The sequence below is a fragment of the Pygoscelis adeliae genome, unplaced genomic scaffold (assembly GCF_000699105.1).
Source record: "Pygoscelis adeliae isolate BGI_AS28 unplaced genomic scaffold, ASM69910v1 Scaffold34, whole genome shotgun sequence".
In the NCBI taxonomy this organism is placed as follows: Eukaryota; Metazoa; Chordata; class Aves; order Sphenisciformes; family Spheniscidae; genus Pygoscelis; species Pygoscelis adeliae.
The window spans coordinates 2,614,865-2,630,938 of NW_008824658.1; the positions used below are offsets into that span (position 1 = coordinate 2,614,865).

A 16,074-nucleotide genomic window follows, 5' to 3' on the forward strand; every position below is an offset into this window, starting at 1 on the left:
TTCCGGTGAAGGAAGAAAGCATGGGCCCGCGCGCCGGCCGCCCCCCCCTCCTGCCCCGGCCATCGCCGCCGTCCAAAACTCCCGGGGCTCCCGCTGACACCGCTGCCGATCGCTGCCCGTGGCGTCCCCATCACCAGTCGACTCATCCCCGCCGCGCCGGGGGTAGTTTGAGGGACGTGCCTTTCCCTTGCAGGCTTGCTACCTGCGCACCAAGCCCGTACCCCTGCCCCTCCGAGCAGTCCCGATGTGGATCAGCGTCCTCTTATCATCGCTTGCCACGCGGGTAGCCCCAAAGTCCCTGAGGCGACCGGGGCACCGGCCGGGTGGGCAGGGGTGCGGGGGCCCCGCCGGGTGGGCAAAGGGTGGCGGGGCCCCCCCGGCCGGGGGGGGGCGGGAGTGCGGGGTCCCTGCTGGGTGGGGAGGCTCACGCTGCCGTCTGGTGTTTTGGGGAGCAAAGGGCAAGTTTGAATGAACTCTGCACACTTCATGCCGGTGAATGAAGTGCCTGCACAGAGTGCAGTGTCCATCTGCCTTATGTAAGTGTCTGCCGTGCTAATGAATAGTGGAATAAAAATCCCGCGGCATCAGGATATGTTTAGTTCTAGTATCTCTCTCCTCTCTTGCTTTCTCCCTGTAAAGATCCAATTCTGAGGAATATAGAGGAGTACAGCCTTGTCATCCCCACCAGCACCGATGCAGAGGGCAGGTTCCTATCCCACTTGGTGTCTGGACCGCCAAAAGCACGCTTCAGGAGAGCTGCGGAGGACTTGCAACGTGAAGCAGCAAATGAGCAAATATTTTACAATGTCACTGTTTTTGGAAGAGAGTTTCACTTCAGGTTGCGGCCAAACTCCAGGCTCGTGGCCCCTGGAGCAACAGTTGAATGGCAGGAGGACTCTGACGAGACTCACGTTGAACCTCTCTATGGGAATTGCCTCTATGTTGGGGATATCACTGATTTGCCAAATGCTTCAGTCGCTATCAGCAATTGCGATGGGCTGGTAAGTAACTTTTGTTATTATATCAAAGATAATTACATTAATTTCCTACAGTCTTTAAATATAAAATGTGTGGACTGTCAGAAACTCACACCTCATATGGTAACTGTGAATGCAAATTAACTAATGTTCCCTTGTGTGGGAATAGCTGCGCTGCACCAGGCACTTCCTTACAGGCAGTGGCACTAGAAGTTTGAGCACATGCTCTGTGGTAGCTACTCTGGAACAGAGCAGCTGAAGCCAGGATTTATGTTGATTTGTGGTAAAGTTACTTGAGGTGTCTGATGCTTTGAAACAGAGGATGAAATGGCATGTTCTCGGCATCCTCTTCCACTTTCTACTTCCAGTCTGCAAAGGGAAATTTTAGAGGAGTTAATCCCGAATGACGGGCTGGACTGCCCTGGAAACAAATGTGATAGGTAAAATATGGTTTTGCCCTGGAAAATTTTAATTTATTCAGAGTCTGTTTTCATGGATCTTTCAGTCGGTGAGGTTCATTGCCTAATCAAGTGATTGATGGAAAGTCGCAAAAGAGTTTGAGTTTTACAAGCAGAACAGCTCCCTGTGATACATTTTGCAAGGCCGTGAGTTTTAAAACTTGCTGCAGCTTTCTGTTCTGGAGTGCATGTTCAGCAGTCAAATTATAACTGTTTGTCCCTGACATCCTAAACTGTCATACTACCATTTGAACAGTAGTTACTGCACAGCAATTTGTTTAGTGAGAAAAGGGCTATATTTTTGATAATGAACAGTTTATCCAGCCAATATTTTCTTGCTATACCCTTTAGAATTCATAGTTTTGAGATTACTTAATTTTAATGCATTCTGTTCTCTGCATAAAAAGCCAGGGTGAGTCAGTTGTATTTCTATTTATTTAATCATAGAAAGTTGTTCATTTGCTGTGCCAAGAAGATAACATGTATGGAAATAGTATGTTGGCTATCTGAGAATGGAAGGGAATCAAATATTTTTCCCCTTACTCTTTCCTTTCCTGTGGTTTCTCCTAGCCACATGCACTCCTGATTTGAGAAGCAGGTTTTAATGCTGCAATTGTTTGATGTGGGCAGTTGTCTGAGGGCAAGAGGAACACCAGGACTGAGCAAGAAGAACAATTCAGAAAGCAGAATATGAGCCTGCAGGCCTCCTCTGGTGGGGAAGCAGAAGTACTTTGCTCTCTCCATACCTAGCACAGATTATTTCGTGTAAGGCAAAATTTACTTGCTCTGGGCATTGCAGAACTGGGGTGGAGCCAAAGCTCTTCTTCCTTGTTCATCTGTGCTGAAAGGTGGAGGAAGATCCTGTTGACGGCTGCTGCTTGCCTTGTGCCGGCTCTTCTCATTGGCACAGGTGTTGACTGTAAGGGTGGTGGGGGAGCTTGTTCCTTCTTCCTCCCAGTGTTAGCCAGAGTGTGGACTCCTTATATTTGGAGAAGAGAGTTATTATAAAATATAACAGGAGTTAAAGCCAAAGTATGGATAAGACTCTAAAGGCCTAAGGCCTCATGTTGCATGTGTAAATGACAAAATGTTTATAAAATGCTGCTCTTTTCTCATTTGTAAGTAACTTCTCAAGTGCAAAGGAATGAAGCCAGGCCTCAATTCAATGGCACTCATAAACAGCTAGAATCCAGAAAGCTACCAAAAGTATTTTAGCTTTCAACCTGTATCCATACTTGTGTGCCTGCCTCTTTCCAGCATTCTTGTTTTCATTAGAAGAAGCAGGAGAGTTGGTCTAGTGTGGGAGCTGCCATATTCTAATCTGGATGTCATGCCGGTTCTTGCATGGCACTACAACTTCTGTGATTCTGCTAATACATTTGGAAATGGCTTACTGTTTCCTCCAGCGCGTGTCTACATTGTAAATGTTGCTGGGCAGAGACCATGTTCGTTTTTGCCCAGGTCACTGAAGCCTTCCCGCAGGAAGCATTACCTCAATACTTTTAAGCATCTGGCCGTAATGATTTCCCTGAGATTGTGCAGTAAATCTGTTGTGGAACAACGAATTGAACTCCAATCCCTTGGGTACTATGTTCCATCTCTACCCATTCCCTCCATCTCAGTTTCTTTCTTTCTTGTGGGGCGAGAGTTTAAGAGATATCAATAGAATTACACAAACTCCAAGAAATGATACTAGTGGTTCCCCAAAAGCCACTGGTCCATGGACAACAATAATGAGCAACTAACCCACTGAAGTTAATACTGCACTTAACTGTCTCTCGGTTTACCTTTTTATTTCCTGTGTTTGCAAGGAGTATTGAAGAGTCTCTGGAGCAGTGTACTGTGGAGCAGTGTATTGCTAGCAAAACTTTTTTAGAGACCACTGGGCTGTGTGTTATTCTCAGGTTTATTGGTATTTCAGATGTGAATGAAGACATGGACAAGGCTATTTTCAACTGGTTTTCTATGTCCATTTTTTTCTTCACACCTAGTTTACTTCAGTGGAGAAATTCTGTAGTACCATGGATTTTCTTTCAGTTGCCTAACAATATACATGCCGTGGCCAGTGTTCCTAACATACCCCAAGTATTTCCACCTCCTTTTCTAGATTACTCTGGAGATAGGGATGGTGGAGCGCTCTGACAACTGAGTTGTCAACGGACAAGTGTTAGAGTTGTTTGTTATAAACTTGCTTCATTTAATTCCTAGTATTTTCTTGAAGTGCTTGCTTTTGAAGGTGGTTTGACATCTGTCTATGCTTCTGGTGGGCTTCCAGCTTTTGCATCCAGACATTAGGGCTGAAATAATATTTGAAGTTTCATAGTTTGATCTTTACATTGCAAACTTTTGTTGGCTGAATCTGGTTCAAGTCAGTGAATACATCTGCCACCTTGCCAACTTCTGATGTTATTTCCTCTGAACATCCCCTTTGGTTTGCACTTTACTGCTAACTGTGTCTTATTTTCCAATTATTGTCTGAGACGAGTCTGTCTGGTGGTGTTGGTATTGCCAAAATGAGAAGTTGTTGGAATGGATTTACATGAAAATAGTAGATCTGTGAACAGATTTTTGAACTGTACTATAAATGATGAAGGTTTTTAATCTGCGATAATTCTAAAAAATGAAAAGGTACAGTGAATGCATATACAGAATTATCTGCTGCCCTGACTGAGGAGATACGCAGTTAGTTTGGGTCCTCTCAGTTTTCTGTAACAGAATTCAATGACAACTTTAGTTTTATTGACCTAAAAATCAAATCGGAGACAGATGAAGAGAATTTCTGAAGTATGCAAGCTAGGTGTGTTTTCAGAGCTGAAGTGGGTCTTTACGAATCATTGGAAAGTTAAAGCTGATCAACAGCTTTCTTAACAGCTTTCTGAATTATGGATATGATTTTTACCATATTAAAAAGTTTTGTGAAAGCTTTCCCACCTAAGATAAAAACACTCTGGACAACTTGGTATCATCTTGGTTGGCATGATAACATTCAAACTAATTTTCCACTGTGTGGGCAGAACCAACATGGTCAGCTGTCCGTGGCCTGCAGACTGTTGTGGAAGATACTGCACTTTGAGTACATTCTTGGTCCTTGGCTAGATCCTTACTTGTGGATGCAGTTGGAGGATGAGGGAACTGGCTGTCTTCTCCAAGGGTTAGTTGTGAAGGAGAAATGCTTGGAGGCTGTAAAAATGCCATAAAAAAAAAAAAAAAAGAGTTAGAATTATGGCAGTCTTTCTATATTACTGCCTTAAGTATGGGAACTCCCTTTCTTCACCCCAGCAGATGAACCTGCCGTTGTAGAAGAACTCTTTATGCATCTGGATTTCTTATTTTGATAAGTATTTCTGCAATGCTTGAGGCTGATGTGCCAAAAATGTCTTCTTCAGGTTGACAGGATGGCAATGTTTGGTTGTGGAACTTTAGAGACATAAACTCTCTCCCAGTCTCCTCATAACATTGTAGTCTGTGGGCTAGGATGTGTGCTTAAACACAAGCAGATACAGGAGGAACACAATACAAACACCACATCTGGTATAGATAATGAGCACATGATTAAATTAGGCTGCAGTGCAGAGTTAGACTTACTGACGGGATCCTAAAAGGCTGAGGATCACAGCTTCAGGTTGAATAATCAATATGATCTAGCACCCACTGAAGCGAATAGAGGAACATCAGTTTCAATAACACAACATGATGTCTTAGCTCTGCTTCGTTAGTATAATCCTCTTCCTTTTTTAAAAGTTAAAATATCAGCTGTCAAAAAATTTAACTATATTGTCATTAAAATGGAAAGTTACTAGAAGTGGACATACAGAAAGTAAGCTATTCAGGACATTCATGGTTGTATGTTTTCTTATGGATCTGTAAGCATTACATGTCTTGGGGTACCAAGCCATAGTCACCTTACTAGTATAATGGACATAAGTGTTTCTTCTTATGTGATGAAGTAGGCAGGGTTTGCTCTACAACTTTCAGTCTTCACCGTGTGCTGTAATAACCCTCGCAAACCATTTGAGAGAAGCCTTTTGGCTGGCTGCTTGCCTGGATGCTATTTCTTCTAGAAATGCTTGGGAAGCCAGCAATGCTTTTTAGACTCATGCCCAATACTAATAGTAACTGTAGTACTGGGCTGACCTGGGTGGGTTTGTGGTGATACATTCACTTTACTAGCTAGTCATGAATCTTCAGGAATTGACTGGTGCTTTGACTACTGTTAATGTAAGTGCACGTCTGTCAGTTGTCTCAAGACTTTGTTATATATTACTTGTATTATTACTTTTTTCCTCACTGTTTTAAAATCAGATAATGGAATATTTTTTTTTTCTGCAGTCTTTATTTTACAGGGAAGTATTCATATAATCTAATTTTAGGCACATCATGTAAATTGTAAATGTAGGAACCCAGGTTCCAGATTCGGTCAATAGTGTTTCCTGAGAGCAATTCCAACCACCTGGCATGTGAAATGCCCACCTTTCGCCTTCCTGGATGAATATCCCCCCTCTCCCTCCTGCCACGTTCCCTGCATTCCTGAAGACGTTTAAACACCTTGTGAAATCTATCCTTGTTTAGTATAATCCTGCTTCACTTTGAGCTTGAGCTTGAGCTCTTTGAAGTCAGTGAGTTTTAAGGTTATATTCTTAAATACCTTCCTGACAGAGGTGCTTTCCTGGAACTGGCCACAGAGCTGAAGTTGAATCTAACTCACCTTAGGTGGATCATGTAATTTACTTGGATAAGAAGGTGAAGGATCTGCTCACAATGAATACACCAGGAGAAGATAAACATGCTTATATAACTGTGTTATTTTTCCTTTTAGACCTCCATGTCCTGCTTTCATATGGATTTACAATTTAGTTTCTGTTTTATCTGTTTTTTGGATTACAATGGTTTGTGATGTAGCAAAAAAGCAGAACTCAAGGTAGCACAATATTGTCTTCAAAGTCTGGTCAGGTTGCGTGCCTGACAGTTAAAACAGATGCCTGCTACAAATAATTCCAGTAATTCTTTTTTGTATTCTAAGTTCTTAGCATTTACATTATGATCGGGTTGCATACGTTTTTAGTGGATTAACATTTGGCATATATAATCTCTTCATTTGGGAGCATTTTCTCTTTAAATTAAAACAAAATCAAACCAAAGTTGCCATCTGTTTTTTGTGTAATGGCAAAAACCACTGTGGGCTTTTTTCTTTTTGGACAAGTAGAACTATAATACAGTGGCAGGAGAAATGCAAATAATTCCTTTGACAGTATAGAACAAAATCTAAAAGTCATTCTCTTTAAGAAAACAGCAGCCCTTCCTCTGCAGATGATTAGAGTGGGATCTCCGTTAACCCACATGGTCTTTTGAATTCAGCTGGGGTCTCTACATGTCTAAGCCAGGCATGTGTGTAAATTTTAGCACAATCAGAGCCTGACTGCACATCCACATCCACATCCACACACATGCTATTCTAGACCTGCATTGCCTGACAGAAAGCAGTGGAGCTATTTTGATGCCTAACACTCGAGCATATCCATATATTTTCACAGGACAGAGACTTTGCTTCATAACCCGTTCTCTGGGTTTCTACTGTCCCTGGCCAACGCTAGCCTTGTAGTACACAGCCCCTTCTGCTGTGTAAATTGCAGAGACTTTCCCTTGTAAATGTTATAGTCTGAAACACAGAGAGTGTAAACACTATGATTCAGCCTCTAACTGGAGTAAATTATCCTCATTTTGCTGTCCTTAAAAGAGACTCTGTCATCAGTAAGCACTATTTTTTTCTTTGCATCTTCTGTGCATGGATCATCTCACCTACATTTTATCTGAGAGCAGAATAAGTAATTTCCTACATCATACAGGTGGACACCATCTGGACAGAATATCCGCAGGCAATCAAAACCGGTATCTTTGTGGTATGTTGTAGGCCTTTGGATAAAAGATAGGTATTTCCTTATGTCCTATTTGACCTTGCGTTGCATTGTCCTCATTGTGGTAGTATCTCAGCTGTACTATTCTCTTCGACCACACAAGAACTAGTTTTCCAACCAGAATATTAAACCATGTACATCCAAGAAAATGTGCCTAATGGCTCCTTCTACTTTCCATCTTGAAAGATCCAAATATAGTAACTAATTTTGATAAGGTCATAATTACTTTCTGGGGTAAGCAGAACATCTATTTTGAGAAGTCTGTCCCTCTTCGGCTTCCAAAGGTGTGTCCCTTAAAAAATGCTATTAGCTTACTTAGCTACCAGCTCAGTGCTTCCTCATGGTGCACAAGGTATTCTAGTATTCTCTGAGAATTTAACAGTACAGACTCCTGCAAATGGCAAGACATTCCCACATTTTGAGTTAATTGCATGTTTACCTTTTGCTACAGAAGGCTGGAAAATAGTTTTTTGGATCAACCAGAATTCCAGCTGTTGCATGGAGCAGGACCTTTTCTCCACAGATCACACTAGTATTTTATTCGACCTACTTCTGAGCACTTTTTATTAATGGTGACTGTTGCTTTGTAAGCAGGTCATGCCATTACTTAATTGCACACTAGGACATTTCTTATACTGGGCCTGATTAAAACAGAGAATCAGGGAGCAGGTCTTCAGTTTCTTGTAGGGGGTTGCACAACCTTGCATTTGCTTCCCGCGAATAGCTCTGATGTGCACACCCTCTTTTTCAAATCACCTTCTCCCTTTATTGCTCTCCTCCTTCCAAAGTATCAGTAAGTTCTTTAACACATCACATCTGGTTTCTTTAGCCTCTTTATCTGTGTGTGTTTTAAATTCATCTTTGTTTGCAGAGTCTTGACACAGCGGGTTCCCAGTTTTAATAGTCTGCAAAATGAAAGGCCCGCATTTCACACGCTGTTTTCAGCACCGTTCTATTAAACTGTAACATTGAAGAGAAGAGTGTCCTCTTCAAGTGCTGAAGAGCACGTTGCTTCCTCATATCTAAATCACAGTCTCTGCTATAGATCTTCTGAGTTATTCGCAGGTCTCAAAACATCTGGTATTTTTCTCAAATCTGGAGTTCCTGGACTCATAAGTGTGAATCTCAGCATCAATTTTTTAACGTTTTCTTCTAAGTAACTGTTTTCTGTTTAAAGTAAGTGTTTTTAAGTAAGAGTTTCCCTCAAGGAAAAGACAGAGAAACCTAAGTTGTTTTTTTCAAAGTCTCAAAAATCACCAGGCCAGTGAAAATCATCCCAAATATGCTGTTTTGAAGGTGTCATTTTACAGTACAGATGAGTCTCTCTTAACACCTCATTGCTACCGAGAGGGGTAATCCTGTTCCCCTGGCTGCTCCCCCTGCTGTGCTCCCATTTGTCCCCTGCTCCGGCACCCTGCTTCTCTTACTCCACCATACATTAGCTCAGTGGGTGTGTGGCCAAACCAGTGAGTTGGTGCCTGCCAGTTTAGGTGCTTGAACTGGTTCTCTGTGGGGTGAGATGGACGTTTGTATAGGCAAAGGGATGAATGTGGAAACGCCCTCAGCTGGGCTCGAGGAGGGAAGTGAGATTGCTCCTTCAGTAACAGATAGACTCAAGCTATATTGGAAAACCACATCCTTATTCTCATGATTTTGGAATGGGTCTATTTAAGGGAGCCTGATTTGTGCCTTTAAGCCTCAGAAGTTGGAACTGCAGCTTTGGACAAACAAATTGTTCTGCTCTGCGGATGACGGCTTTCCGCTTTGTAGCTCTGCTTGATTTTTTTTTGTACTTTGCAATAAAATTCCACCTCCATTGGAGGGGAGTGTTACGGGATCAGAGAAAGGAATGGAGTTTGCTGCCGTGGGGAGAAGAGTCATTCTGATGGGGGAAGGGGGAAAGGGAGGGTGGGAGAAGCAGTCGGAAGGGAAAGGCAAGTTGCTGAATGGTAAAAACAAAGCAAGAGACGGGGATTTCTCCTGTCTGGCGTGTACTTCTGAGAGAGTTTGTCCACTGGCATGTGTTACGTGGGCTTGCTGCCCCTCAAGTGGGGGAGATTCAGTCACTGAATGTGGTAACTTCGGTATCATTTTAGCCCTTCTGGTGCCACAGGGAGAACCTGCCCTGACCACAAATTTATACACTTGCCTTTTTTTTTCTTTCTTTCTTAATGTCCCTTGTAGAACAGTATCTACTAATGTGTTTGTTTTCCAAAATTTTGCCTTGCTAAAACTGAAGTCCCATTTGTACAACTTGCTGTTACTGTTTGGTCTTGGTATCCTAAGCGTGTTATAGTTTATCAGCGTTCCCTTCAGGTTTATATTCTTTCTTATTCCTTTTATATTGGTTTATGTCAAATTTAATGTTTTGCCTCTTTATTGCTTCACTCATGACCTTTATCTTCAAAATAAATAAACACAATTAATTCTTCACTTGTGCAGCTCTCCGTGGAGAATGCAGAGGTTGAAACTGCCCAGGGTCCGTGGTACTTTCTGACTCTTACACCTGCAAAGTACAATATGATCATTTTTCTTTCGATGTGGTGAACTATAAAGCAAGCTACTTTAACTTCCTTCCTACTGTCATTCCCTTTAACTTTTCCTGTAGTTGCCACCTCTGTGTTTGAATTTCATTACATGGTCAGACCACTTTTTCCCAGCATTTAACCTCGAGCCCAGTGGACCTCAGGGGACAGATTACAATCCATTTTCTACTGAAATTAAGCATGAAACCTACTAATCCTGTAATGGGGAAGAGTCAGTGAACATCATTGGTATCTTTGTGGATAAGAAGAGCTCCTTCTATCTGTGACTAGATAAAGCTAATTTAATGCATTTAAGTTATTTCTCTTCACTGGGCGTATTGACTATAGGTAGCAGCTGATATTGCCCTTTAATGAAGGTGAACTATTTCTACAAGATTTTTGAAGCAAGAAGACTAGAAGGATGTACCTGGTCAACATTTAAACGGGTCTTTAAAAGACATAAAAGCAAAATATCTTTCTGAGGTTTTAGGATGGCACAGTGTTGCATCTTGATGTAGGCCCTGAGTCTGTAAGCCCTTATTAATGTGTTTTCTGGTTTACTACTACTGTAAGAATGATGAAGTTGACGTACGGAGAAGAAACTGCATGGCTAACTAGCAGGCTGGCCAGCAGCTCTTCCTGACCTCTTTTCTTTTACCCCATCACTTGCAGTACTTACAAGAAGCAGTCCATGAAATGGCAGGAGTGATTGAATTTTGTATCCAATACAGCATGTTTCTGCAGGAGCCCTGAGCGTAGATCTCTCAGCCTGCTGTTGTGCCTGCTTCCCTCTGCTGCTGGGTAGTCCCTCTTACATGCCTGCCTCCTCCCTCTGTGCCCTGTGGGCTGCTGGGCTGCAGCAGCAGCTTCCAGCATGTCCGGTGGGCATGTATTAGCCAGCTCAGGCAAACTCATCCAAAGGCACCTTCACACCCAGAAGGACAGGGACTGCAGATTCAGTGCTACTCTTGCACAATTTGGCCTGTAGGAGGAGTTTCTTTTTCAAGTTGTGCTTCTGAACATGTGCTTTTTGGTATGATATAATGAACATTGTATTCAGTATAGGATGGAGAAAGTCAAAATAATATGGCAAGTCCAACAGGAAAGACAAGGCTTATTTTCTTGGGAGTAAAAATATTTCAAGAGCTAAACATAGTAATAAACCATTTAAATTTTAATACAAATACAGTAAAATGATAGCATTTAGAAGGGAAGAGGGTAAAGCACAGATTTTAGTCCAAAGACTTGCTAATTTTGCTGATATTTCCCCCACATACAGAAGACAGAACTAACATCCAGTACCCGCTCTAAGTAGATTCATCTTGCATGTTCTCCCATTTTTCAGTGTGTGGCTCCCAAGGCTGGTACAAGGGCCAGTGTCCATGGCCATTGCATCAGTTGAAGGGGAGATCTGTTTGCAGGACAGAGCCCATAGTTTGGAAGTGGAAAAAGAGCCTGCAGAAAATGCAAAGATTAACTAAGGATAGGTGGCAGCACAGGCTGTGGTTACTGTTTTAATAGTGGTTTTATTTGTTTTAAATCATGGCTTTTGGGTAAATCATGTTCATCCAACTCATATGCAGAAGACTATACGTCTTGATTGTTTAGAGTGTTAAAATTGCTAGGCTTATTTCTTTCCCCAGGCAGAGGAGCTGTGGAAGGAATGTGAGAGATGTTGTTTGGAAGGCATTCTGCAAACCATAATGTATTTAAAAAACAGTCTTTGAGAAATAAATCACTACCTGATGATGAAGACAGCTGAGCTGGGCCAAGAGTCTTTCACGTGCCAACACTCTCTCACGTGACAGGAGTTATATTGGAAGCTGGCAGGCTTTGAAGCTTGCAAGGCTGAAAATGTCTAAAAATTTTCATATACTTAAACAAAGTAAGTAATAGCGAGATAAAAACATGGCTTTGAAACTTTTCAAAACACCTCTCTGTAGAACAGTGTGAACCTACCTAAGGTCACAATCTTTTACCTATTGGGAACAAAAAAAACCCGAAACCCCGAAGCACAAATTTGACACCACCTCAGTTCAATACCAATGAAGAGCTTAGGGATGAAGAAGTTTTAGGGATGAATTTGGATTGATTTCAGATTTGTAGCAAAGCTTGAAATCAGAGTTTCCTAATAGTTTTAGGTTTCATTGTGAAAATGGCAGACCCACCATTCATCAGTAAATGAAAATATTTAATCCCTAAATAAATGCTAGAGGTGTCTGTCAATATTACGTTTGTTTGCAAAGTTATGGCAACGTTAAGGCTGACATAAGCAGTAAGTGTAAAAATGTGATTAATCAAAGGATGATTTACCACTCTGAAAGAGGAATATGAAGCTCAGTCTGGATAAGTAATAGACAAGCAAAGAAAGACAAGACAATTTACAAGATGTTTTGAATTCATTTAAACTCCTCAGTAGGAAAGAGTAATGAATTTACTATGAAAATAGAGTTTTTAGTTCACTGCAGTTAAATTAAAGCCAACAATAGTCATATGCATCTTATAAAATAGAATAAAAATGCTGAACCTACGAAAATATAGAATAATCTTGCATTTATCTAAACAGAGGATCACACAGAAAAAGTAGATCTATGTCAATTTTTATGTCATGGTCCAGCATCATTTTGCATAAAGGCCTGGGCGGTCCCATGGCAAGTAGCTGATCTTTGGGTTTGTTCCAAAGCTGTTGAAGTGAGTGTGTTTAGTTTCACTGGCTTCATTTGGCTTTGTATGGGCAGGTTGATTAGCGGAGAATTTGGGACAAAAAGCAGGCCATGGAGTATTCCACATCATAACCTTGTCTTTCACCTTGTTCTCTGTCCCCTGGTGCGGTGGTGGTGGTGAGGGAGGTGAGTATGAGAGGCTCAAGTGCAGCTTTTCCCATCACTGTTTATATCCCATATGCTGGATGGAACAGGACAGAACTGCATGCTTCTGAAACTGAAATAGCTCTGCTAAACCTTCTTCCCCTTCTGCCTCACACCACATCCCTGCCACACAAGAGGTGATGCATTAAGCGAGGGGGAGGGATCAGGAGAAACCCTCCTCTGGTCCATGCCAGGAGGAGGAGGCAATTCCAGCTGCCTTGAATTTGCAGGCTCATTCTGACAACTCTTCTGCCTCTTTCTTCCTATGAAGATGGGGCCAGAAAGGAGAAAGATTTTCCCGCTTACTGAGGTTGCCCCTCTTTGCTTCTGCACTGCTGGAGGTGTGATGGTGGGGAGAGCTTTCTCTGCCTGAGATTATTAGCTCTAACCTCAATAAAACTAGCATCACTTGCAAAAAAACCCAAAAATGCCAAATCCAACCCCCCCAACCAAAAAACCCCAAGTCATGAGGGAGAGCAACGTGAGAAAAACTCTAATTGCACATCTGTTCAACAGACTTTTGTGATAATTCAGCAACAGCTAATTGAAACTCCTGGATTGTAAATATGCTTTCAGCCAAACTGGAGTTTACTTTCTCTGACGCAATCTCCTTTCAACTCCTCGTTGCGCTCTGAGATTCTGGTGGTCAGGATTCCAACAATCTGTCACTAGATGGGAAAATTAGAAGTTGGGTCTATTCAATTATAATGAGCCAAACCTCTGCTAATCTGCATCATCATGTCTCCATGGATTTCTGGGAGCTCTGTCACTTTGCATTAGCTGAGGACCTGGCCTTATGTAATTAGATGTTTTCACACTCTTCTGGTGATATGCCCTCCTCTGACAGTCTGGATTGCAGGCTACCGTGGTGTGCAAAGAGATACGCTTGTTCTTGGGAGGCAGCAGGACATACAAGATCTGTGAATGCGTATGCACTATTAACATGAGATTTTGTTAAGTGATATATTCAGATTTGTTTACATACTTGGAAATAGCAAAATGCATTGGAAGAGGAGACCAGGGATCCCGGCATCTTGGAAGGTTCTCAGAGTCCGTGGTCGTGAATGGGCAGATGGGTTAAAGACACAGCTGTGAGCGCTGTTGGTTCTCATGCAGAAGCCTGGGCTCACTGAAGGCCTCCTGGCTTCCTGTCTCTGAATTACCATTCTGACGTAATTTTTGTGACATTTTCATGTTATCATGCAAGCCTGTAGAAATCATGACACCACTGGCAAAACTATTGAATAAATACGAAGTTAGTAATGTGAAATTCATCTGTGATGAATATACTTAGGTCTTTGAAGGGTTTAGCTGCTTCTGGCAATTTTGTGTTCCTTTGGCGTGGTTGAAAGAGGTGTTTGCTTTGACTTGTGGATTTAAGAAATGTTTGTGCCTAGGTAACATTTTTATAGTGCACTTCCAGAATGAACTCCATGCAGTCTTTAACCCAAGGATATAATTTTGGAATATTGAATCACTGCTTGCAAGTCCTACAGTATGTTCTAGCTATCCCACTGTGGGAAACTGTTGTTTTTTTCTCTTTTAGTTTTATATTTGTTTATATTAAGACCACTTTTCACTGACGTCAGAGACCTATCAGGTCAAATTTAATCCTCTATATATCTTCTGCGCCACTGAGTCCATTGCTTTGACTTAATACAATGTCGACATTTGCAAGGAATCTACTAAATCCTTAAGTTTAAATTTTATTTTGTTATTAGGACATCACATTCTTAACTAAAAAAGGCAGAGTCACAGGCAGATCCTCATATATAGAGGCCGCTTAGTGACTGCTATATGCTATTGGTGACAAATCGTGAGGTGCTTTTAAGTATCCTTTGAAAGAACGATGAAGATAGACTGGCCCCTGTCTCCTGTGAGGAAGTTCTGATCTTTCGTAGGCTGCTTTATGGAGGAGTTGTTAGCACTCAAAGAGGGCAACTGAACATGGATTAGAAAGTGCTGGAACATTTTACCAAGCTGGAAACTCAGAGAAGTTTTGAAATTGCAATGTTTCAGTGGAGTTGTACTTTTGACTACTTCTGATGAGTAGAAGTGACATTACAGCTTTGCTGTGATGCTGCGGTGTCATGAGGTAGCAGAACACAGTGGCAGAAACACACATTGAGCGTCTTGTCATAAAGCTGCCCATTTGGCTCTGTGCTACCTTGCCAGCCTTTTGTCCAGCCTTTTAAAAAAGCACTAAACAAAGTTCTGTTAAACTTCATCTTTTGGTGAACCACCTAGTGAATATTGCTGGTGGCATTCTGTCATACTGATCAGAAAAATACCCATCACCAGTGGCGTTGGCCATAGGAGTAGTGCAGGTTGCCTGAAGTTTGATGTGGAGAGTCCTGTTGCTATTCAGTAGCTGGTCTCCATAAGCTTCTTTAGCATCCATGCAAGTTGGCTCTGTCTGTGTTTACCAGCTTTGCAAAGTGGTGGCAGTGGGGGAAAAGCAGAGAGACAAAAGTGGGCAGGCAGCTACCTTTGCTCCAAGCCCTTCAGGTATTGATTACAGCTCAAATATCACTAAGAACCTGACTTAGTCCCTAATAAAGAGATTTTTTTTTTCTTCCTGGACTACTTTATCTGCTGCATTTGGCCACAGCATCAGAGGACAGCTACAGAGAACAATATGGTTGATTCTGGGAACAGACTTATTCTGTGAAGAGCACTGCACAGGTAATCCAATATACTATTTATAATTTTTGGTGTTTCTTGAAACATGAAAGCACTAGGCAGTGCCAGAGACCAGCACGGTGCACTGGCTAGATTAGCCCTAATACTTGTGTTTTCTAGTCTGTGTGGAGGCAGCTTTCTCCTTGTGATGATGTCCTCCCTGAAGCTGGTTCTAGGTGATAGTCGGGCCTGTAGGTTCTCACTCCTCGCCTTCACAGAGCCAGGGACCTTGTCAGCATCGCTCCTTTGCTGAGGAATGTGGAGCAAATGGCCATCTTTGGAATTGCTGCCAAGAAGTGGTTAATGCGCTCCACCACAGTTAACGGGTTTGAATTCCAAAGCTACACAGATTGTTTGAAAGTCTACCTCCCCACAGGCTGCTGCTGGGCTGGTGCGCAGTACCGTTCTCCTTTTCATGAGCTGGAAATACTTCCTTCACTGGAGAAAAATGCACTGTGGTTGCTGCGGAGGAGCGTAGTGTTCAGAGAAGCGAGATGACTGTCCCTGTGTGTGATTTTGGGGAGAGGAAGCAATGGGTCAGAGAAAAGGCCAAAGGAAAGAGCAGTTGGAGACATCTGATCAGTGTCAGCAGGGCAAGATGCTGAGCCCTGGCACTGGAGTGCTGAGGTGATGAGAATAGCTTACGAGTAGCC

General features: G+C 42.2%; 1 protein-coding gene across 1 annotated transcript in view; it reads left to right on the forward strand.

The window, feature by feature from the left end:
- Positions 1–244: 244 nt before the first annotated feature.
- The window catches only part of ADAMTS2 (ADAM metallopeptidase with thrombospondin type 1 motif, 2), a 188,629-nt gene continuing 172,799 nt past the window's right edge, over positions 245–16,074 (forward strand). The window contains exons 1-2 of the mRNA XM_009322760.1: positions 245–323; positions 640–1,001. Of these exons, the coding sequence (XP_009321035.1) occupies positions 245–323; positions 640–1,001 (441 nt within the window). The remainder of the gene's footprint in view (positions 324–639; positions 1,002–16,074) is intronic.